Raw genomic sequence first — 23,389 nt, forward strand, 5'->3', positions numbered from 1 at the left:
AAGCTGCTTCTGATAATAAAGCCTTAATAACAGACATATTCTGGATGCTCTTGAAAGTACCAGTAGCATTTCTACCACATCCATATTTAGCTAAAATAAACACAAATTAATTGATTACAGGGAAGTATTTTATATAGAACAGGGATGAGATTCATTAGCTTAGATTTGAGACAAAAGCAACAGAATTTCAATTCCAGTTTGAAAGAGGTCTACCAATCTTCAAACAGCATGGCCCCCTAAGTATAAATCTGGTGCCCAACTGGAGAAATCGGTAGTTTTGCTAGAGAAGTTGGCGTGTCCTGCTGATACCAACAGAACCTTACTCAATTCTAAGACGCAACACCAAGGCTAAAGAAAATTTTTACTGTTCTGGTGGAAGTCCAGTTTGATTCTCTTTCCCCCAAGCACGTAACCTTTTTCTATGTTCCACATAATATATAATCACTAGCAGGAAGCTTACCCAAAACCCACCTTCACAAAAAGGGAAACATACCTTCTCAAAGCCGTATCTGCACACAATTTTAGAGCTTCTGCTAAAACATTTCCCCAAACTAATGTATAGCTTTGAAAAGCTCCATAATCAAATGACAGGTACCATTTACTGAGCCGGGCATACAGGGCTACGTTTTTTTTTTTTTTTTTTTCTAACTACCAAAACACATGGCAAGGTAGATACTACTCCCATTTTAGATAGGAAAATGAAGGTAAGAAACAGGTCTCCCACCTGTAAATGAAGCCAAAATTCATGATCAGACTCTCATACAGCCTACTACTTCTCATTTACTGAAGAATTTAAGTAAATAAATAGGACAAACATTTTTCTAACAAAACCACTTTTATTTTTTAATCATTTTTACTACCAAATACAGAACAAAACTCAAGTGTGGAGGCAGTATTCACTTAATTTTAACTGATTATGTGTTAAAGGCTTGTGTCCCAGTGCAACCCTACCTTTGTGCATAAAATGTTCACTGAAAAATAACCTAAGCGTGGATTCCCTCTGCTGTTAACATACTAAGTCAGTGACATTTTAAAGCCAAAAATTTAACGGCTTTTGGAAAGTTAGTATATTTGTATGCAGAGATTACAAGTGAGGGAATAGGTTTTAATACTAGGCTTAACCATGTGAAACTGCCAATATTTTTACTAGTTTTTTCACTTACAAAAACGGCAGTGTCATATGGTTCAACCTTTATCTACCAAAAAAGTTTTTGAAAGTTTAAACAAATGTCATTTGTGTTCAATTTTGTGTTTAAAAAAATGCAATGATTAATAGAGGACTATTACTAGAACTTCTTACTCACTATAGACAAAATTCCTTTTGATAAAATCTTTAAAAAGTTACTACAAACTGTAAAAACAATGCTTTTCTATATGGCATTTCAATTTTTAAAAGTTAAAAAAAATTATACTCAAACTTGCATAAAACCTACAATTCCAAGTCTCATTTTCCCCATAATGCCAGCCACTCAACACTACTCGAGTATTTCATAAATGAATAAATATACTATTTAGTACTGTACAGTAGATACATACCATGGACAGTTTCTACACTATTCCAGAAAAGGCAAATATTTATATTTCACTGAAAATATTAATTTACTAGATATAGGTGGGATCATTTATCCTAAAGTTCACTGCTTTACTCAACCCAATTCCTATACCCAGAATATGAGAAATAAAATTACACTAAAACTGCTTTTGATAGAAATAAAGCCAACTTTGACAATTCTGATGGCAACTAATCGCTACAGTGAGGGATTTCATCTTATTACTATATTTAAGTATGTGGATTCAAAGGGGGAAAGATCTTGATTTGTAAAATGAATGAGGTAAATGTCATACATTCAATAGTGTAAATAAATACAAATACAGTTTTACAGGAACATGAACATAAGTTTCAGGGTTTTATTATCAAAGTCTTGTAAAACAATTTCAGAAACTGTACATCAACATGGCACAGACTGAAGCCTACTTTTGTTTATACTGCACAAAAGTGAAGCTTGAAACTCCTGTAACTAAGAAAACAGTTGCCTAACTACTTTGCATTTAACATGGAATCACTGTGTGCATAAGATTACTACTGCAGTAACAGTAACACAAATTTATTGGTTTTATACAACTTGAGATCAAATAAAAAGTACATTATCAAGTAGATTTGTCTTATTTTAAAAGCATATGAAGGTCAATTTAAAATGCACTACCCCCTTTTTCCAACACTGAGATTAAAACAAATTAATAAAAGAGTGGAAAATTGAAAATCAGGACAAGAGATATAACTTTCTTTTACAGATGGGACTCAGGATAGGCAGAAGCTTTCACTGATGTAGATGTGGAATAAATTATTTCAGGAAAAAAAATTCCCAAACACCTTATGAAAAAGTATACAACTCTACTTCAAAATATGCTATTTACTCACTGCCAAAGACAGTTTCATTTGAAATCTTGTTTCTGTAATTAAAGCCTAATCAGCCATCAAAAAAGGTTAGTGCATATATAACCTTTCAAAGTTAAACAAAAGCCACAAAAATTTAGCCACAAGGCTTAAAGGATTATCTATTTCAAATGTTCATTTTCAGATGTAACTATAAGAATGTTAATCTGTCATGTCAACAAACAAGACCATAAGTAGATCCATCATGTTGGAGGATTTTAATGACATTTAGGATATTCCTGCCACAATTAACATGCAATCAGTGCATTCCCTACATGGCTCTATTACGGCAATGAATCAAATTCTAGAAATACTATAAGTGAACTTACTTAATAAAGGAGATCATACAACATAAACAATCCATGCCTGCTGTAGATGCATGCAGCTTTTCATTTTTGTTATGAAGCAGCACCAGAATAGTAAAACTGCTTGGTTACTCAATCAGATTTCACCATGTCAAGACTTGGTTACTCATGTATCATTTTCTAAAAGCTTTTGGATGTAAATAACTAATATCAATATCAGGAGCTTTATAACCATTTATAACTCAAGAGCTGTATACATCTAGGTTTGAGATGAACGAATACAGCATTAAGAAATCACACAAAGGAATGACACTGATGCATGTATACAGTTGGATTCCCATGGAGGCAATATTCAGTCACTCATATCCATGTCCTCTTCATGATGATCATCCCCATTCACTTTGGATTCTCTTAGTGAATCACCAGTTCCCTTTTCCACAGAGCATTCTTTTGTTTTAGGGGAACTTGGTTCTGTTGGCTTCTTCTCCTCCTTTTTCTCTTTCTCGCTGTCATACCCTTGTTCCTCTTCATCGTAATCCCGTGTAACCTGCTTTGCCAAGGAGAATAAAAAAAGTAAACGTCTTCCCAGAAAAATCACTTCTTAAAATTACCAGCACTACCCCAAAGATCAAAGTAAATTAGTTTGTAAACATACTTTTACATCTTTATCACTCTCTGATTTTCTTTCCCGATCCTTTTCCTTATCTTTACTTTTCTTCTTCTTGCTTGTTGATCGTTCTCTTTCATCTCTGCTTCTTTCTTTATCTTTATCTTTCTTTTTCTCCTTTTTATGTCTAGGATGACAGTAAAATATTCTCAAAAAAAAAAAAAAAGGCTTTAAAGGAACCAGTCAAGAAGTTTCACCCTTAAGTGTAGCAGTAAGTTTAAACTTGTTCAGATGGTGAGCTTGACCCAAGTTCGCATGACATGAAGAACAACAAACACCCATTTCAAAACGCTAGATACAAGTTGTGCATTAGTGATACAGGCAAGAAGACTGAAACTGGTTATTCATAACCAGTTACAGTCTAAACTGTAGACAGTTTAGGTCTAAACACTTTTTATAATAACACAGTCTCAAGCAGAAAGGGAACGTATCAGCATGTTCTTAAGCACTTTAATTCTTGAAAAGGAAGAAAAAGTCTAGGAGAGTTTTTAAAATAAAAACTGACAGCTTCTGAAATGTAGAAAGTACAGATCCATAGCACTAACATTCTTACCTCCTAGGAGACGGTGAGCGAGACAATTTTCTTTTAGGTGACCTAGGCTTTTTAGGAGATCTTGTGCCACTCCTACTTCGTCGTCGTCGTCTCTCTCTAGAACCATAAATGTGCAAACTAGATTTTAAATTACAGTATTATCTAAAAAATGCAGACACATCACAGCAGATGTGTCTATTAAAGGAGCTCCACTAGGAACTCCTACAAAAGGATCTGATAATTAAAAATCCATTTTCTTTTTTGTTTAAAAGACTTGATTTTTAAATAATCTCTACACCCAATGTGGGGTTTGAACTTACAACCCTGAGATCAAGAGTTGCCTGCTCTTCTGACTAAGCCAGCTAGGTGCCCCTGAAAGACCCATTTTCATATACTGTTTTGAGCTGAAGAATCAAACGAATAATTTTTTAACAAACTGTATGCTTTTACTTTCATGCCCTCAAGAAAACCCTAACTTGTGTCAATTCTTAAAGACAAACGTTCTGGGGAGCCTGGGTGGCTCAGTCAGTTAAGCGTCTGCCTTCAGCTCAGGTCATGATCCCAGGGTCCTGGGATCGAGCCCTGCGTCGGGCTCCCTGCTTCTCCCACTCCCTCTGCCCTTCCTCCTGCTTGGTCCCTCGCCCTCAAATGAATAAAAAAAAAAAATCTTAAAAAAAAAAAAAAAAAAAAAAAAAGACTAAAGTTCTAATTCAGGAAGGAAAAACAGTCTGAAGTAAACTATTTCAGAACTCAGTTTTAAATTCAAAAATTCAGTGGCCAGAACAGGTGCCATGATATGAAAATCAACTGCTAAAAAAAAAACCCCAAAAAATTACTTTTGTTAGGTAAAATTCAAGAAGTAGAGTTGGTAGTAACAGAGATCGGACTGACTCCCTATATCGCAACAAATGATGTTCCCCTCAACCCTGCTTTGAAAAATTAGTTTTAAGATGCATATAGCCTTCCGCTCTCTAAAACTGCGGCATTTTCTTTTTTTTAAAATATTCTGCTTCTGTCACTATTCTCATTTTAAGGCTTGCAAAATGACCATTATTACAATTTAGGCACAAAGAAAATAATCAAAAATAAAACCCCACACTTTCAGTTGGTTGAATGGGGTGGCTGGGTAATAAGACATTGGGGAGGGTATGTGCTATGGTGAGTGCTGTGAATTGTGTAAGACTGTTGAATCACAGACCTGTACCCCTGAAACAAATAATACATTATATGTTAAAAAAAAAAAAAAAAAGATAGTAGGAAGGGAAAAATGAAGGGGGGGAAATCGGAGGGGTAGACGAACCATGAGAGATGATGGACTCTGAAAAACAAACTGAGGGTTCTAGAGGGGAGGGGTTGGGGGGTGGGTTAGCCTGGTGATGGGTATTAAAGAGGGCACGTACTGAATGGAGCACTGGGTGTTATACGCAAATAATGAATCATGGAACACTACATCAAAAACTAATGATGTATGGTGATTAACATAATAAAAAAAAGTTAAAGAAAAAAAAGATGTAAAAAAAACCAAAAAAACTTTTTAACTCTTTAACAGCCCTCTGTGACCTCCCTGACCTCCCCTGCCAGAAACATTACACACAACTTTTCATTCATCAAATATTGTTTATCAAGTTTGTACACCGCATACTTTTTGCTACTGCTCTGTGTAACCAAAACTCGAGATACCCTAGATGAAAGAGATGTTTTAGATTTCGGTGTCCCTGTATACACCGGAGCACAACTGCAAACACAGCAAGTATATAACAAAAACTTAAAAGAATATGCCTTAACTTAAGATAATCCAATAATTAAGTAGGGTAAGGTACTTATAAGTAAGTACATTAAGTAAAGCAATAGTAAAAAAAAAAATGCCTCTAGTTTTCAAGGTAAGAAAATATACGCTGCTCATCCCATCTTTTATGCCCCTTTGCTACCTATATATTCTGTAGACCTGGCTTGACATTTCCTTAAGCACTCACATCTAGTTTTGTTTTGTTTACATATATATATATATATATATATATATATTTTTTTTTTTTAAGATTTTATTTATTTGACAGGGAGAGACACAGTGAGAGAGGGAACACAAGCAGGGGGAGTGGGAGAGGGAGAAGCAGGCTTCCTGCAGAGCAGGGAGCCCGATGCGGGGCTCGATCCCAGGACCCTGGGATCATGACCTGAGCCGAAGGCAGACGCTTAACGACTGAGCCACCCAGGCGCCCCTGTTTTATTTTTTTACCTTTAAGAAACTATCACCCTGATAAGAAACGCAGATCCTTTAGCTATTCACAGCAACCACTGATCTATTTTGTCTTTATATTACCTATTCTGGACATTTCATATAAATGGCATCATACAATATGTGGTCTGGCTTTCATCTGTCGCAACGTTTTCAAGGCTCATCCATATTACAGCATCTGTCAGTACACTTTATTTCCTTTTACTGCTGAGTAATATTCCACTGTACGAATATACCATTTTGTTTACCCATGTTAGTTAACAGACATTTGGGTTGACTTTTGGATTATCCTGACAATGTTGCTATGAACATTCGTGTAGAAGTTTTTGTGTGGACATTATGTTTTCACTTCTCTTGGGTATACCCCTAGGAGTGAGACTGCCGTGTCAAGAAATTCTTTTTTTTTTTTTTAAGATTTTATTTATTTGACAGAGAGAGACACAGCGAGAGAGGAAACACAAGCAGGGGGACTGGGAGAGGGAGAAGCAGGCCTCCCGCCGAGCAGGAAGCCCGATGCGGGGCTCAATCCCAGACGCTGGGATCATGACCTGAGCCAAAGGCAGATGCTCAACAACTGAGCCACCCAGGCGCCCCAAGAAATTCTAACTTTTTAAGGAACTGCCAAACGGTTTTCCAAAGTATCTGTCCCCATTTTACATTAATACCAGCAACGTACAGAGTTCCAATTTCTCCACATCCTCACCAACCACTAGTTATCATCTTTTTTTTTTTTTTAATATAACCATCCTAGTGGGTATGAAGTGGTTCTGATTTGCATTTCCTTCATGACTAATGCTAACATCTTTTCATGAGCTTATTGGATACTTGCGTATCTTTAATGAAATGTCAATTCAGATTCTTTGCCCATTTTTATACTTGGTAATCTATGATTCTTCCTATGTTTTAGATAACAAGTTCCTTACTAGCTTATATATAATTTGCAAATACCTTCTAGCACTCCGGATTATCTTTACTTTCTTGACAGTGTTCTTTGAAACACATGTCTCTAGTACTGATGATCTCCAATTTATCTATTTCTCTTGTGTTGCTTATGCTTTTGGTGTCATTTAGGAAACCACTGCCAAATTCAAGGCCATGAAGATTCAATTCTATGTCGTCTTCTAGCAGGTTTTAGTTTTAGCTTTTATATTTAGGTCTTTCATCTACTGTATTATTTTTTATATATAGTGTGAGCCTCCTAGTGAATCTGAACATCAAGATTAAAGAATACTGCAGCAAGACATGTCTAAATGAGATTGGAAGAAAATGGAAGTAGCCATCCTTACTACTAGCATATGAATTCCACATTAAGAGTGAAAAATGTATTTTCTATGGAGTAAAGTGCAACACTGAATTTTCACTATGGCAGATTAAAGACACAATTACTAGTCTAAGAATGACACAAATTAGAACTTACATGGCCTCTCATTTTATCAATAAATGACTATATATGTGGATATTTTAAATATGACTTACTATAATAAAATGAATTTAATGCAGTAATTCAGCATACATTAGCCACTAAAACTTAACAAACCAACCAAATCAGGATGTGAAATGTATATGGCAAACAAAAACTGACCTCTGTTGAATTCCATGTCATTTCAAATATAACACCATAAAATATTAAGTAAAAAGAACTTTATTCTTCCAAATTGCTTTTAAAAAACTTCAACACTGAAGTATGTACCTATGTACTGGAAAACATTTAATGCTCAAGGCCTATTGATATTCTTGCAAAGTTATAAAAAGTGCCAAGAACTCATAATGCCACCTTACCTGCTTGCACTTCTGGAACGTCTGGCTGTGCTGTAACTTTTTGGTGGTGTTTTGGAACGTTTCTTTTCTTTGTCTTCTTTCTTTTTGTCTCTAAAAAATGAACACAATTTATGAATGCATTAGAAGAAATACAGCAACTACAAATAAAAACAAAAGCACAATGAGATCTAATTCTATCCTTTTTTATTTTAAAGATTGATTTATTTATTTGAGAGAGAGAGAGAATGACAGCATGAGCGGGGGAGAGTCAGAGGGAGAAGCAGACTCCTTGCTGAGCAGGGAGCCCAATGCAGGACTCAATTCTGGGACTCCAGGATCATGACCTGAGCCAAAGGCAGTCGCTTAACGACTGAGCCACCCAGGCACCCCTCTATAGTTCTAATTTTTGATTACAGTAACAGTCCCTCAAGGAGACTCAGTCATGCTTCCACAAATTCAGAGATCTTTTCAAAATACAAATTTGAAAAGAGTAACTCCCCGTTCCATAACTTTTCCATCTCTTGCCATTGCTTCCTGGATCAGGTACAAACTCCTTAGTGGGAACAACACAGCGTCCTGTGTGTCACCTGCCTCCTTACACTTTCTGACCTTATTTCCTAGCCCCCCCCAAATACCAAAATACTTGCCATTCCAAGAATTTATGCTAATTTTGTAAACAACATTCTCTACCTGAAACCATGCTCTTAAGTGCAGTCAAATCTATCAGAATTTAATACTCAGTCACTTCTCAATTATCTTCAATACTACTAGCAATGACCCTTACTTGGTAATTACATTAACCCCTCTTGTATAAAAAAAAAAGTTCCTTGAGGGAAAGAATGCCCAATTTCTCTTTGTATGATATTCATTTCATTATGCAAGCTTGTTTGACTGACTGGATTGAGATGACTCACCCTATAAAATATAGTAACTGAAAGCCTCATTATAGGCTGAATACTCAGTAAAGCTACCCCCAAACCTTTGTTCCCAGCTGAGCTAGATGTTCACTGAGAATAAACTGTTTCGGACTCCAGCTGTCCTTGTTATTTTAATTACATAGTTAAACATACAAACGCATAATGGATAGTATAAAAGGTCTGCTTCTAGAAAATTAGGCAAATATTTTAGAAAGAGAAAAGGACAGTTGCTAAAAAAAAATAAGCATTGTGAAACTATGCGTGTGACAACTATAAATGAGAAAATATAATAAAAATCTAGGCACTTTTTAAAAGTGATAGTTCTCTTGCCACTGTAAAGGTGGTTCAAGTGAAAAAACAATGACTTGGTAAATGTTACTCAAGACTACATATTAGGGGCGCCTGGGTGGCTCAGTCATTAAGTGTCTGCCTTTGGCTCAGGTCACGATCCCAGGGTCCTGGGATCGAGCCCCGCATCAGGCTCCCTGCTCTGCAGGAAGCCTGCTTCTCCCTCTCCCACTCCCCCTGCTTGTGTTCCCTCTCTCGCTGTGTCCCTCTCTGTCAAATAAATAAAATCTTAAAAAAAAAAAAAAGACTACATATTAATTTAAAAGGGTTTGGCCCTATATGAAAAAGACTGACTACTGAATGAATGCATGTTTAAGTCAAAATACAATGTTAAGGTAACAATGTTTGTTTAGTGAATCCTTAACTTTAACCTTCTACTCATTCCAAATCATGGGACAGGAGGCTAAGTATGGTTCAGTGTTTGCCATATAGTAATTCTTAATGTTTATAAGGTGCTGATAATGGGATTTATAAAGGTGAATTAAGGCATGGTTGCCTGCCATAAACTCTTCAGCATACCATAAGGAATGCTGGTAGCACTACATCCTTAGCAGGGCTGAGAGGTAAGAATGAAATGAAAGAATGTAGTAGGACAGGTAAGAAATTTTACTACAAAGAAATCGTATCTCTGTTTTCAGCTATAAGGAGAAACCTTAAGTTTACAAAGGAGCCCAAGAAAACAAATGTCAGCCTCTTCAAACTTTAAATAGTTTCTTCTCCAATCTAGCCCTATCTCCTTTCTCCAGCTCTTTTGTCCTTAAGTAGCCCATATTTAGGGTCTTGGCAACTCTAAAATTTGTCTTCCCACCCAATGTCAATGGTCTACTGTACCTGGTTTTTGATGTGCTCCTTGATCTTCTACCTCTCTCTCTGGAATGAGATCTTCTCCGTCTTGGACTTTTGGATCGTCGCCTACTCCTTGACTTAGAATGTGATCTCCTTCTTGATCTGCTTCTTGACCGCCTAATAGCAAAAGAAAGCCAATACACATATATAAAGGTAGAAAGACTAGCTCTATGACTGTTTCACTTAGCATCAGACAAATGATTCAGACATATGGGTTAACCATCAATAAGTGGGGGTAATTTCCTATCCGTTGCTGTAAAACAACCTTTTTTTTTTTTTTAAAGGTTTTTATTATCTTAGAGAGCGAGAGCAACTGGGGGCGGGGGGGGGGGAGAGAATCTCAAGCAGACCCTGCAGCCTGATACAGGGCTTAAATCCACAACCCCGAGATCATGACGTGAGCCAAAACCTAAAGTCAGATGCTCAACTGACTGAGCCACCCAGGTGCCCTTAAAACATCTTTGACACCCTAGAAATCAATACTTTCTAATACCTAGAATTTCTCAGGTAATTAGGTCATGTGACTGCAGCTTTCATTGGGATTAATGAAGTTATGAAAGAGAACTAAATCCCTCACCCATTCCATGTGAGGATATAGTGAAAAGACTTATAAATAAGGGTCCTCACTAAACACCTAATTTGCCAAGACCTCGACCTTGGATTTCCCAGCCTCCAGACCTGTGAGAAATTAATTTCTGTTGCTTGTAAGCCACCGAGCCTATGGTATTCTATTATAGCAGCCAAGTGGACCAATGAAATGACCTAATGAAATGACTATGAAATGACTTGACAATGTCACGAGGTCCATAGGTCAAAATTATTTTCAAAAAACCAAGATATTATTTGCCCTTTCCACTGTGTTGACATTTGAATTAATAGTGCAAAAGCAATGGTACTGTGAAAGGGTTAACATCTTCTTAGCACAAATCAAGGTAGCAGGAACTAAACTGCCCTAGTAGTCACCTGTAGTCTTCACTGGCATTTGCAGTATGCACTGCAGTAAAAGAAAAAAACAAAAAAAACAAAAAAATGCCATTTTCACTAAAGAGGTCTTTGATGAAGCAATAAAGACTATTAATTTTATTAAATCTGGTTCTTTGAATGCTACTAACATGGTATTACTGAGTAGTAAATATTAAGTCTAGTCCCTCGAGCAATGTTCTGTGCAATGAATGCATAAAACACTCCTCATATAAAGTTCAATGACTGTTGTTATTAAGGAACACAATTGTGTAATTGAGTTGTGAGCTTAACAAACTGCTTTCCCATGAAATAACATCTTTATCTGACAAAACAAGTATGACAAACCATGGTTGTTCAGACTATGGTATTGGCAGACATTTTCTTGAAAAAATGCACGAAGCCTATCATCTCAAGAAAAACAAACTTGTTGCCCATGATAAGATCTGAGTTTTCAAGAGAAAAGTAAATTTTAGAACACTTGAATCCACCACTGTGAACATAACAGATTCCTAATACTTAAAAGGGTTTTCAGATGAGATGTGTGTGATATTACCAAAAGAACAGCAAGTCGTCATTACAAATATTCATGCATTAGATGGGTAAGCTGCAGGTTGCGTGATGACCTTTCAACTTAAAAGTCTCAAAGGTCTGTGAAAAGTCAGAACTAGAATTCAGGTCGAAATTTTCCAGTCTAGTGTTCTTCCATAGTACTAACTCAGTTTAGTGCTCCAGTCCCAGTGCCTTCCTCCCACCCCTGGATTTTGGAGCTTTAAAGTACCGATCGTCTATTTATCCGCCCATACCTTTTCTCCATGTATATACATGTGAATTCACACACTCTGCTAACGGCAACAGTTACTAAAACACACTTTAATCAAGAGCTAAGTAGGTTAACAGATGACAAGAAGGATGTGAGATACAGAAATTATCTTTGTCTAAGGTACAATTAACTACCAACAACAATCAACCTAACCTGTGCCTAGAAGATGAGGGAGTCCTCCTCCTCCTAGAACGTGATCTTGACCTTGAGTGCCTTCGTTTTTCTTCTTTCTTATCTGGATTTTAAAAAAAGGAACCTGGACTTAGAAATCATCAAATAGATTATGCCCATTCAGGAGTTATTCTAAGAAATATTATCTTAATTTTCAGATTTTATATAACATCCTTAAATGGTTTATGATCCTTTTTTCTAGACTTTCAGTAGATCCAAATTGGACATCTGGTTTTCAACTAACCAAAGGTTCCTCTGACTCTTTCATCTGTACCAGACTTGGAAGGCTGTGATGTACTGTCCATAAACAATCTATGAAAAGGATTATCCTTCTCATTCTTTATAGGTTTCTAAATGAGGAGTCCCCTTTTCCATTCCTAGGTTCTACTTTCCCAAATACAGCTATAATTTATCCAGTTTAAAACTTTATTTTCATGTGTTATGTATTAATAACATTTCCCCAATCAGCACTTAACTGTAAGATAAATACATTTAATAGATTTATAATAAACAGAAATATAGACATTTTAAATTCATTAAAATGTTCCTTCTTTACCACGTAAGTCTATGCTCCTCTGCTAAAATAAATTCCTGTCTATGTTAAAGTGGTCGATAAACAGGCTCAATATTTGGCCTTCAATTCTACAAAGTCATGACTCATTCACTGTTCTCATTATACTCTGATAGAACTGGGTTTTAGTAAGCTAGCTCTCTTTCTTAATCTGTCTGAACCTCCTTCTTCCTCTCCAATTTTCAATTGTGTAAGTTAGGAGACAGATCTAGATGATTTGACTCCCATTTCTTAGTTTTTAAATAATACAAAAGCAATTCCTTTAACTTGGGACTTAAGAGAAATAAAGACATTGCATTCTTCAAACATGACTATAATCAAAGAGAGATTGAGTTCTTTCACATTTAGATCATTTCATTAATAGGAGTCAATTTATTGCAAATGTCAATATTAATAATAAATTAACAAAATCTTGGGGAGAGAGGAATTCATAAATAAAACACTTTTAGTATTTCCAGTTATTAGTTTTCAATGAAAACAAAAAGTTACAGCATGGTGTTCTAGCTTTGGGGTCACATACATCCAGTTGTGTATCTAAAGCTCCTACTGCTTGCTTTGTGGCCTTGGACTAATTAATTCTCTTGATTAAATAACAGACACAAAGCACTTAGAATTAATTTTTCCAATGTTATAATTATCTTCCTAATACTATACATATCTAAAACCTTCCCATTTATTAAGAAATAGGAGTGAAAAATTAGTAAAACATTATTTAATGGGGGAAAAAATAATCCAGGACCAAACATCCAATCTATACAGGCAGACAATAGGACAATGATTCATTTCATCTCAAAAAGACAATCTGCAAAGAATAAGGCACTATTTTTAGGTATTTGCTTTTCTTTAAACAAATGTTGTAACAGAAGTATCTTTAGTAGGTTCTCTAGGTCAAATAAAAGACTGAAATCAATTAGGCTATCCCAATATAGGCAAACATAAATCCAGGCACTACTATTAAGGAATGCATCATTGAGGGATGGGGTAGAGTGCCTTGTAGGATGTTTAGCTACATCCTGATCCTCTACCCGCTAGAGATGCAGTTGGTACCAGCACAAAAATTAAGTATCTCCAGATTTTAAATTATGTCCAGGTGACCGTTCCCTCCCCTGACCCAGGATTACTCTACTACATGCTCTTTTATCAGAATTTGGAAAATTAAAAAATGATTATAGTATTACTCAACATATTCCCAAACTTATGCAATAATCATTTTCGTCAATAATCCTGTAGTTTAAAATTCAACACAACTGCCTAACATATTTTACCTGGTTCTATAGCAGCAGAAATTAGGGACTGTGCTTCTCGTACTCTCTTCATGGCTTCCTCTATTTCTTTACTAGAGGTATCTGATTTCAGACTTGGTGAAACAAGACCAGCAGCTACATGATTCAACCTGAAACAGAACCAAAAATTGAGAGCTGAAGTATTTTAAAATGCACAACAGTATTACAAATAAATGTGTTAATGTTTTATATATCATTTTAGTATTGAAAAAAGGGGAGATTTCATGTTAATTTTGGTAAAACCATGTATAGTATACTATCCTTTTCAATATTTACAACCTGCATTTTAAAGATTGAGAGACACCTGGAATAAGAAAAATACCTATTATTTTGCTGAACATCCATTAACTTTCCATAAACACAAGTTGAGAAATGCTAGTACCTGGGAATATGCAGATGCTGAAGATTTTTGACTAACAAAACTTTTCCTTCATACGATTTAAAAGCTTTCTACAGCAGAATTAAAGAGTATTACTTGTAAGGTTGCAGATGGACAGAAAATGAGGCAGAGGCCAATGGCATACCAAAGTTATACCATGAAATTGCTGACTGGAAAGATGGACCTTTTAAAAGGTTTACTACATGTGAAAAAAAATTATAGACAATGAATATAAGATAGTTAATTATTTGTGGAGAAAGGGCAATGTAAACAAGAATGGGTTCAGAAGGAATTTCAACTGTACTGGTGTTATATGGCTGGGTGGTTGGTACATGCTAAGATTTTATCAGATAATTTTTAAGAAAAAAGGCACTAATCACTACAGTCAAATAATTCTGTTCTGCCTCCCCCCACGCTCTCCCACTTATTTATAGTGAATTTCACCAAGCAGAAAAAGCATTAAGTTCAAATTTAATATAATACCAGGAAATTATGAAGTAAAATATCTCATGACTTTGTTATATATCAATTAGAGAATGTTACAGCACAAAGAGAACACTTCAAAGCACCTAAAAAAAGATGTTGGTATTATGTGACATGTACTAGTCTTTTGCTCTGGGATAGTGTTTCCTTCCCTTCTGTGTCCCTGACTCCTATTCATGCCCCAGGCTCAGCATCTCTGATCTTAAGTTCTCCTTGTAATAAGTTCCCATAGCCCCTGTGTGTTTCCTCTTGTTGTATGCACACACTAAATATAGACACTTTACTATATTTAAATAATGTCTCTCTTTCTGACTAGAGTACAAATGCTATGAAGGTACAAGCTTATAGTAGTACTCAGTATATATATATTTTTCAAATGAACCAACTAAAGAACATTTAGCTCTTTTCCTGTCATCCTGGCAGAACATATTCACAACTGTTCCGAAAGACTCAACTTATACTGAAACAAAACCCTTTAAAGATGGGCTTACCTCTGAATTTTTCTCGTTTCTAGAAAACAGAATTATGTATTGTGTAACTTGAAATAACTTTCTTTTTAACTACCAAAGCACAACTTCTCCATTCACATACTATATCCACATCACCCAATAGAAACACAGAAAAAAATCCTTACTTGGGATCAACAGTACTCATAAGCTTCAGCAACTGATCTGCAGCAAGAGACTGCAAAAACAAAAATATAACAACAGTGAGAATACATAAAATAAATGATTGCTATTTTATTTTCTCAGTATGTTGAAATGCCTTAGGAGAATCAGGCCAGTGTACAAAAAGTAACATTATTTTAGGCACACTGATGACCAACAGAAATATAATGCCAGTGAAATACATCATGTTAAGTTGAGCTGCTTTAGCAAGTTAAATATATTATTAGCTGAAAAGTCTAGGTTTTATAGAACAGTTACCTCTTGCTTATTTTGAGACTTTCTGAGGAGGTCACATTTCAAAGAAATGTGTAAAACATAACTCCAAGTGTTCAGGCAGTATAAGATTTCCACAAAGTAAGGTCTTCAGAAAAAAGTTTAGCCAAATAACAATGAGAGAAAACAAAAATTTCCGAGTAACAAGAAAACAAATTATGAACCCACGTTCCCATCCTTTCATGATTATTTATTCTGACTCCAAACATACTGATGTATTGGCTTCCTGTGAAACTACTCTGAACTGCATAAAATGAGAAATTCTTTAATGGTCAAGGGGCTAATAATGCAGTGGCCTTTTAAACTTCTCATTAACAAGTTTACGTAAAAAAAATTATTACTATACTGTAGCAATCAGTTATCTCCCATTCTGGAAATGCAAACTTAACAGTTAATGGAACGAATTTCTTTAATTATAAAAATGAGCTCAAAGTTGAAGGGTATTCAGTTATACCTGAGAGTTCAAGTTTGCTCCAGGAAGCCCAAGTGCAGCAAGGGCAGGATCAAGAGTAGGAGCTCCCAAAGCAGCCAATGGAACAGCGCCAATCTGTGAAATTTCAAATTTTATTTACTTAAAATTTAATTTCTGTTCCTGATACTATTTTTTCCTGTTTAAAGGACCATATAATAACTAATTTAAGTCTGAGCTATGTGGGCTCTGTTTCAACTACTCAGCTTATATGCCACTGTAGCTTGAAAACAAAGATAATACTAAATGAACAAATGGGCATGGCTGTCAAATCAAAATGAACAAAAACGGGGGTCTGGACCAAGGGCTGTAGTTTGCCTACTACCCCTGCAATATACAATGGCCTCATTTCTCACTCATTACAGCACATTTATCCCTAAAACCAGAAATTAGAAAAACATAAAAAAGTTTTATATATTCATGTGCCAACAATTTGTATTTGTTGCTTCTCAGCTCCAAATCCACTGCTCTTTGCCCCTTTTGTGATAATGAAAGCAGCACCCTTATAAGCATTTCTCCCTCAACAGCTGGCGTGATGTCAAGCTTTATCTGTAGGGGGAGCCAGGACGACACTGGAAGGGGTTTCTCTTCGTCGTTCCTTTGTTCACTTTCTGATGGTTACTGCAGTGGGATGCAGTGGCTTTCACCTCTTTATTTATTTGAGAGAGAGAGTGTGCGCGTGCGCCTGAGCACAAGCAGGGGGCATGGCAGGCAGAGGGAGAGGGAGAAGCAGGTTTCCCGCTGAGCAGGGAGCCTGATGCAGGACTCGATCTCAGGCCCTGGGATCATGACCTGAGCCAAAGGCAGCCTCTTAATCGACTGAGCCACCCAGGCGCCCCTGGCTTTCACCTCTTTAGTGAGTTTCAGTACCATCCTTTTGGGCAGCTTCTTACAAGTTCTGTGGGCACCCAGAGAACTTCTGTACTATCCAGCCTTTTGAAGGAGGTCTGAAACTTAGCCTTCAGGGGGAAGAGGAACCCCCTCCTCATCTAATGTGTTTCCTGTGTTCTTTCTTCCTCAGATCTAGAAGTACTAGTTGCTTCCTATACCTGTGATTACTGTATATTCACTGGCGTTCCACTAAGTAATCTCCTATTACTAGTTAGTAATTCTTTATATTAAACTTTCCCTATTTAAGTTACCGTGTGTGGGTTTTTTTTTTTGTCTCTTGCCTGACATAATTCTAGTCAATAATAGATGCAAACCATGCAAAGTCCTATTGGAGGCAGTCTTTCTCTGTAAGAACTGTGCTAAAAGTTCTTCTAGCTTCTAATAATATTTAGTAAGTAAAAGACACCAAACTTTCTGTACTTTAACTGTTTATGGAGTACAATTAAAATAGTGTCACTATAAAGTATCTACCTTAGTTATTATACAATTTTATACACTGAAGGAATCAATCTACAAATTACCCAGATCCTCATAAGTAAAAAATGAGGATTTAAGTGACAAAGTCATACTCAAAAAACATGGGAATTCCTGACTTCATCCTTTTTCTGACTTAACAGTTAATGGAACTATTCAGACAGGCAAAATGATATAATAGAAAAAAATGCTGTTATAAAATTCTAGTTGAGGCTGCTGTTCGATATTATCTGTGAAACCACTCACTGACCAGTTACAATCTCTCTGAATAAGAATACATGAAATTTAAAGAGCTTTTTAGTTCTAAAACAATATGCTTTTTACAGCATCCTATCAAGTTAGAACATTACCTAGCAAAAATCTTCTCCAACTTTATTTCATCTTCCCCATGTTAAAAATCTCCATTAAGAATTCATCTTTATTTCAAGCCATGTACTTAATTCAAACCTCAAGAGCAAAAGATCAAAGGGCACTGACAAAGAAAAAAACAGTAAGTCTCAATTTCACCTTTATTTTCTTTCTGGGTCCAAATGAACATACTATTTTTAACAGCATGTTCAACAGAAGTCTTATGCCTCATGAGATTCCAGCCCTACCCCCTCACCTGCCACCCACGTGGTTCCTTATTTTGAGAGCTAGTGAAAAACGAAATACAACAGATTTATGATTTTCAGAATGTTCTTCAAATGCAAACTCCCAAGAGGTTTTCTTCAGTATTTATAATTACAATACAGCCTTTCACAATACTGTGAACGCGTGGTATCACTCTGTGAACTCTACTCATTACAGCACTTAAAAAGCTCCAGTATGTTTAGGTTTATCCACAATTCTGTGTTCCTTTCTATCCTTTAAGATTTCAAATGGAACGAGCAGTACCTGGGTAAGTGGGTTAGGGGTAGGCAGGAGTCCACCACCAGGCAGAAGACCTGCCACTGCATTAGCTGGTGCCAACAGAGACAAAGCCTTAGTCTCATCAGGAATAACTCCTGCAGAGAAACATCCTTGCATTAGAACACACTTTTTTGCAAGACAGAAAACACACAAAAACACCCAGAAAAAGTCTCCCTGATACACCACCTGAGTTTGTTGAAAGTACTTATGTTCGCTAAAATATAAAGCTTGACTTCTATGATTATTTATCATTAATTTTATGTCAGAATGAAACTTCAATGTGTGAAAATTTGTTTCCTTTTTCTCTACAAATGGTTAAGTTTCTAGAGTAAAAAAAAAATAGCACAATACACACTACTTTTTTGTTAACACTGCCAAGATTTCATCACCTGTACTCGATTTTTAAGTCATGAACCAAACGTAAGCAAGCACAGTCGGTTCTCCAGGGGTGTGCTCTCAACTTTCAAAAGCTGTTTTATGAACAACGACTCGTGTCGGCTGCTTCACTATAAAGCACACAGAAAAATCAAGATACACAAGACAAAAAAAGTTTGATTTAGGGGTTAATAATATGGTACAGTTACTATGATTTTCTTTTACACCTACCATACAAATTTTGTAAAAATTAAGAGAAGAAAAGTATGTAAAGGAAATATTCTGTTGGAATCAAGCGTAGGGCTTTTGCTGACTCATGAAAATGAATATGAATGTTTCTGAAGGTCTCTGAATACACACAGGATGTGTGTGAAAGTGAGAAAGAGAGAGAATAGGTAAAACAACATGGCACATTCCTTACCTGTATAGTAAAATGCTTTATGTTCCAACATGTGCCATGCTAACCATACCAAAAATGCTGCTACATAGTGTCAGTTCAAAAGCTAACTTAGCCAAACTCCTAAAGCCAAAAACAACATGTATGTCTGTTTTTAAAGCCTAATCTGTGTATTCAGATAAAATCTAAGGGCCCTAAAACAAATATTTATGTAGACAATTTAAATTCTATCCAACAGCAAAAGCCCTATACAGATGGATTAATCTGTTAATGTGCCCAAGCCCCCAAAATGAGAGTTCAATAATACAATTAAACTACATATTTGCAAATACCAGTAGTATTTCTGTAATACATATTAAGAAACTGCATCTCATCATAAAACATACAATATGTACAGGGCACTTAAGAGAAACTGGATAAGCTGCAGAAGAAAACTGTTGGGTGGTATTTTCAGCAGGGCCTGGTATATAGTTCAGGCTGAACCAGGGAAAAGAACTGTAAAACACAACAACAAAAAAGAAAAACCACTGTTAAATAAAGGTAATGGTTCCTTCCACCTATACTGAGAAGTGCCGATAATATAAACAAATGTATACTACACAGCACTGTTATCTTGCTTGTGTCAGAGCTGTCATCAATTTAGATACCAAGAGTTATGGAGGGGTGGGGGAGAAAATCATTTAGATATAGGGCATTAATGCATCAATATTAACAAACCTACAAAGATTATGGGATAATTTTGCATGCAAAATTATGTCTCAAGAGGATAATATTAAGTATCAACATCTTACTCAAATCAGTGCATTTGCAACATTTCTGGCAAACTAAAATCCTCTTGAATTTATTGTGAGACACCTGATAGAAGATCTGCATCCATTAAAAAAAAAAGTCATGCATCTGATCCTCTGATTTAAAAAAGACTATTTAAAAATAAAACTACAATTTAAAAATAGCAATGAGGCCCCTCACCAGTTAATTTTCATGCGTCAAGAGTATTTTTTTTACTGCTGCTTTGATAGAACCATGAAATACTGCATGAATGTGTAGAAATGAAAGAAAAAGAAACAGACAAAAGAAACAAACATTAACCAAGGAACCTAAATAACCCCCAAATCCATTACTATTAAGAGTTCCTTCCAAATCCAGCTATCTCGGTTTTACCAATTAAGACTATTCCTTACCGTAGACTTTGTGTCTATTGCTCTAAAACACTGACCAAGAGCCAACACCAAAGTGTAAGAGCTAAAACTAGGGTGAATGGTGACAAAGGGACTGAGTACATCAATTATTTAGCGGTGGTAACATTAATACAGCATACCATACCAATAATTAAATAAACCAAAAATAGATTCTGGAACTAAATATTTCTATAATTCTATATACATTCCTAAACATTTCATTTACAAAACAGATCTAGAAAGGATACTATAGTCTAAAAATACTTATGAAAGCCAGTTATATGATATACTGTATTATGTTCAGGACTTGGGAACTATGATACTTAGCCAATAAGAATTCTTTAAATTTAAAGCCTAACTAAAGTTCTGCACATTACTCACATGATTTGAACTTTGTTTCAAAACTGTATTTTACTTATCCTAAATCTGAATTCTGTATATTTTCTCTTGGTGATAAGTCTTATCCTACAACAGGCACACTGATATAAAAGAAATTGCTTAATCAAAACACACTAACTCAAACGTTTATCAGCATATATATTTTAAAACCTTAAAATAGGGCTCACACACTTTAATATCATGGAGACAGATGTACTATTATTATATAGCATGCCTTAATCCATCTATGAATGCAATTTAATTTCTTTAGAAAACCACAAAGGCAATTTTTCTAAGTTTTAAGGACTAGACATTTCACAACTTTTACAAGGCATGGTGTAAATGTTCACACTGGTATTCAAAGATCTGAGATAGCATCTAAAGTTAACAATATCAAAATTCTGCTTCCACTGACCAGTTCATTAAGGGGAAAGCATTTAAATTCTGGTCAGCATATATGTTAAATTATTAGCTTAAAATCCAGTAATTTTATCATATTTCAGTGATTTCTTTGATCAAAATTTATAGTTACCGAAAAGCAAATAAAGTAGCAGTACATTGGGAACAAACTAATTATAAAATATGTTTCAGAAAATTTTACAAAATGGAATTAATATAGTGCTGTCTTGTCACAGTGGCTTTTTTAGATCCAAAACCCTGCTCATTATTTTTCTGTCAAATTACTTTAACAGCCTAAAATGTAAAAAGAGAGAAAATGTAGTTAACAAATGGATGGTTACACCAGGAAAACACTTGGGGGACTTGAGTGCTTGCTGGCCTTTAGTTAATGTCTAGAATCCCCTGTAGCTGCAGAGGACCCACTGTTTTTCAGTCATCTGGAAGAGTTTTGCATTTGCCTTCTCCACTACAAAAATCACACACACAAATAACAGAGAGAAGAATTTATTATTTAGAGATATCTAGAAAATATAGCAAGAATGAACAAGAAAATCTGGCATAAAAACAAATCACCCAGTGCCCATCTGGCACCTAAGCTACAGAAAATCTTGAACTTTCATAAAAAACAAAATCATTGCAACCCTTGGTATACTGGAAATCAATGTGGGATTTTTTTTTAAAGTTATCTGTGAGAGGAAGCACTACATAAATAAAACTAAGCTAGTCATTTATTTATTCAAAACAGAAATAACATCATGCATTTATTTGAAGGTTTCTACGTAAATGTGCATGGAGTGAACCATTCACCTTCAGGGCTTTTTCATAAAACTCAACATTAAATTAACTAAGTAGGTATATCTTAAGAAATTACAATTAGGGATATGGTTTTAACGAACTTAAAATGTTTTAAAAGAAGGCAAAAAGTTAAATATCTTATAAAAACAGGTCTGATTTCTAATTTTTAGAATTAAAAAAAAATCTGCAAGTAAAAATATGGACTGCAGTATAACAAGGGTTTCAAAATGTTAATAGCTTAAATTTCTAACATGCTACTAACGCTCACTCTAAAACTATACTGAGGTAGATGGTCATCATAGGATGCCCTCATAGGTAGTTAAACAAAGCACAAACCTTCTGCATATGGTACGACTATCAAAGCTCTGTCAACGAATACAGTGTTTGTCAGATGCTGTGCCACAACTGCTGAGTCCGGGTCATGGAACTTAACAAAGCAGACACGGGATGAGACTGGCAAAGGTGAATCACTAAAAAGTAAGCAAACAACATAAAAAAAGAGAAAAAGAATATCAGCTAAAACACAAACGTATGACTCACAAACCAACACTTGCATTCCAAAAGTAAAATACGCAGATAAAAATACATACCATATGTGTTACTTTAGTTCACCACTTAAAAAGAAAATGACATTTCAAATAAGGTACTGCCCACTGAACTCACAAATTGTATGGAGACAAAAACAATCACTGTTATAAACTCACAGTGTATCAAGTTAAAAACAGTTTGAAACTGTAATCTCAGAGTTTGAGCTGACCACAAAAGTGGCAACATTTTTTCCATAATACCAACACCAGCTATTTTTAATTATAAGTAAAAATAGTTAGTTTTGGTTTAGAAAACTTTCCACTACTGGTAACTTTTCAGAGTAAGAAACAAAGAATTTCTACTTCAGGGATAAAAGAATATTGCGGGAAGTACATCTATTTGACTATCAGTGAGTTTTCTTGACCTGCCTACTAAGTGCTGTCCTTTTCTACCTACAGCATAACTCCTAGGCATTATAAATAAATAAGGCTACCTTACTCTGAGCACCTTCAGAAAGACAAATGTGTACGCACATGGAGATACACAGTACCCCCTAGTATTTTTAGACAAAAATTCCCTCAGCAAATTGCTTTCTTAGGTAAAAAAGCGCTAAAATGCAACCTATGGCAGGGTAAGATAGATAGATTAAGCAGTGAGCAGGATTTTTTTTTTTTTTTAAATACAGGGTGGTTCAAATTTCTGCCACAAAACTCTGTGAAAGAGAAAGATTAAATAAAAGTCTGGGGTTGCTCCCTTAACTCCAAACCAAAAGTTGTGAAAACCAATGTCTTAAAGTAGTAGTAATCACATCATCCCTGGCTATACATCAGAATCACCGGGGCGGGGGGGGGGGGGGGGGAGGACAGGACGACAACACGACACCCAGACTCTCTACTCCACATCAATTAAACCAAGATCTTTAATCTACTCCACATCAATTAAACCAAGATCTTTAATGTACTG

The 23,389-nt window shown here is 35.6% G+C and overlaps 1 protein-coding gene across 14 annotated transcripts in view; it reads right to left on the reverse strand.

Moving 5' to 3' along the window:
- Positions 1-1,875: 1,875 nt before the first annotated feature.
- SRSF11 (serine and arginine rich splicing factor 11) overlaps positions 1,876-23,389 on the reverse strand; it is a 40,526-nt gene continuing 19,012 nt past the window's right edge. For 3 of the 14 annotated variants that reach the window (XM_032426209.1, XM_032426213.1, XM_032426180.1), the window contains exons 3-13: positions 22,235-22,368; positions 18,362-18,471; positions 16,106-16,198; positions 15,345-15,394; positions 13,831-13,958; positions 11,977-12,058; positions 10,026-10,157; positions 7,951-8,040; positions 3,960-4,076; positions 3,395-3,533; positions 1,876-3,289 (exon numbers count right to left, since the gene is read on the reverse strand). In XM_032426209.1, coding sequence (XP_032282100.1) covers positions 3,092-3,289; positions 3,395-3,533; positions 3,960-4,076; positions 7,951-8,040; positions 10,026-10,157; positions 11,977-12,058; positions 13,831-13,958; positions 15,345-15,394; positions 16,106-16,198; positions 18,362-18,471; positions 22,235-22,368 — 1,273 coding nt within the window. In that variant the 3' untranslated portion in view covers positions 1,876-3,091. Of the gene's footprint in view, positions 3,290-3,394; positions 3,534-3,959; positions 4,077-7,950; positions 8,041-10,025; positions 10,158-11,976; positions 12,059-13,830; positions 13,959-15,344; positions 15,395-16,105; positions 16,199-18,361; positions 22,369-23,389 lie in introns of those variants that run through there. The other 11 variants (XM_032426268.1, XM_032426189.1, XM_032426202.1 and 8 more) reach the window with 11 other exon arrangements.

This window comes from Phoca vitulina, unplaced genomic scaffold, assembly GCF_004348235.1.
Source record: "Phoca vitulina isolate PV1807 unplaced genomic scaffold, GSC_HSeal_1.0 scaffold2, whole genome shotgun sequence".
Lineage (NCBI taxonomy): Eukaryota > Metazoa > Chordata > Mammalia > Carnivora > Phocidae > Phoca > Phoca vitulina.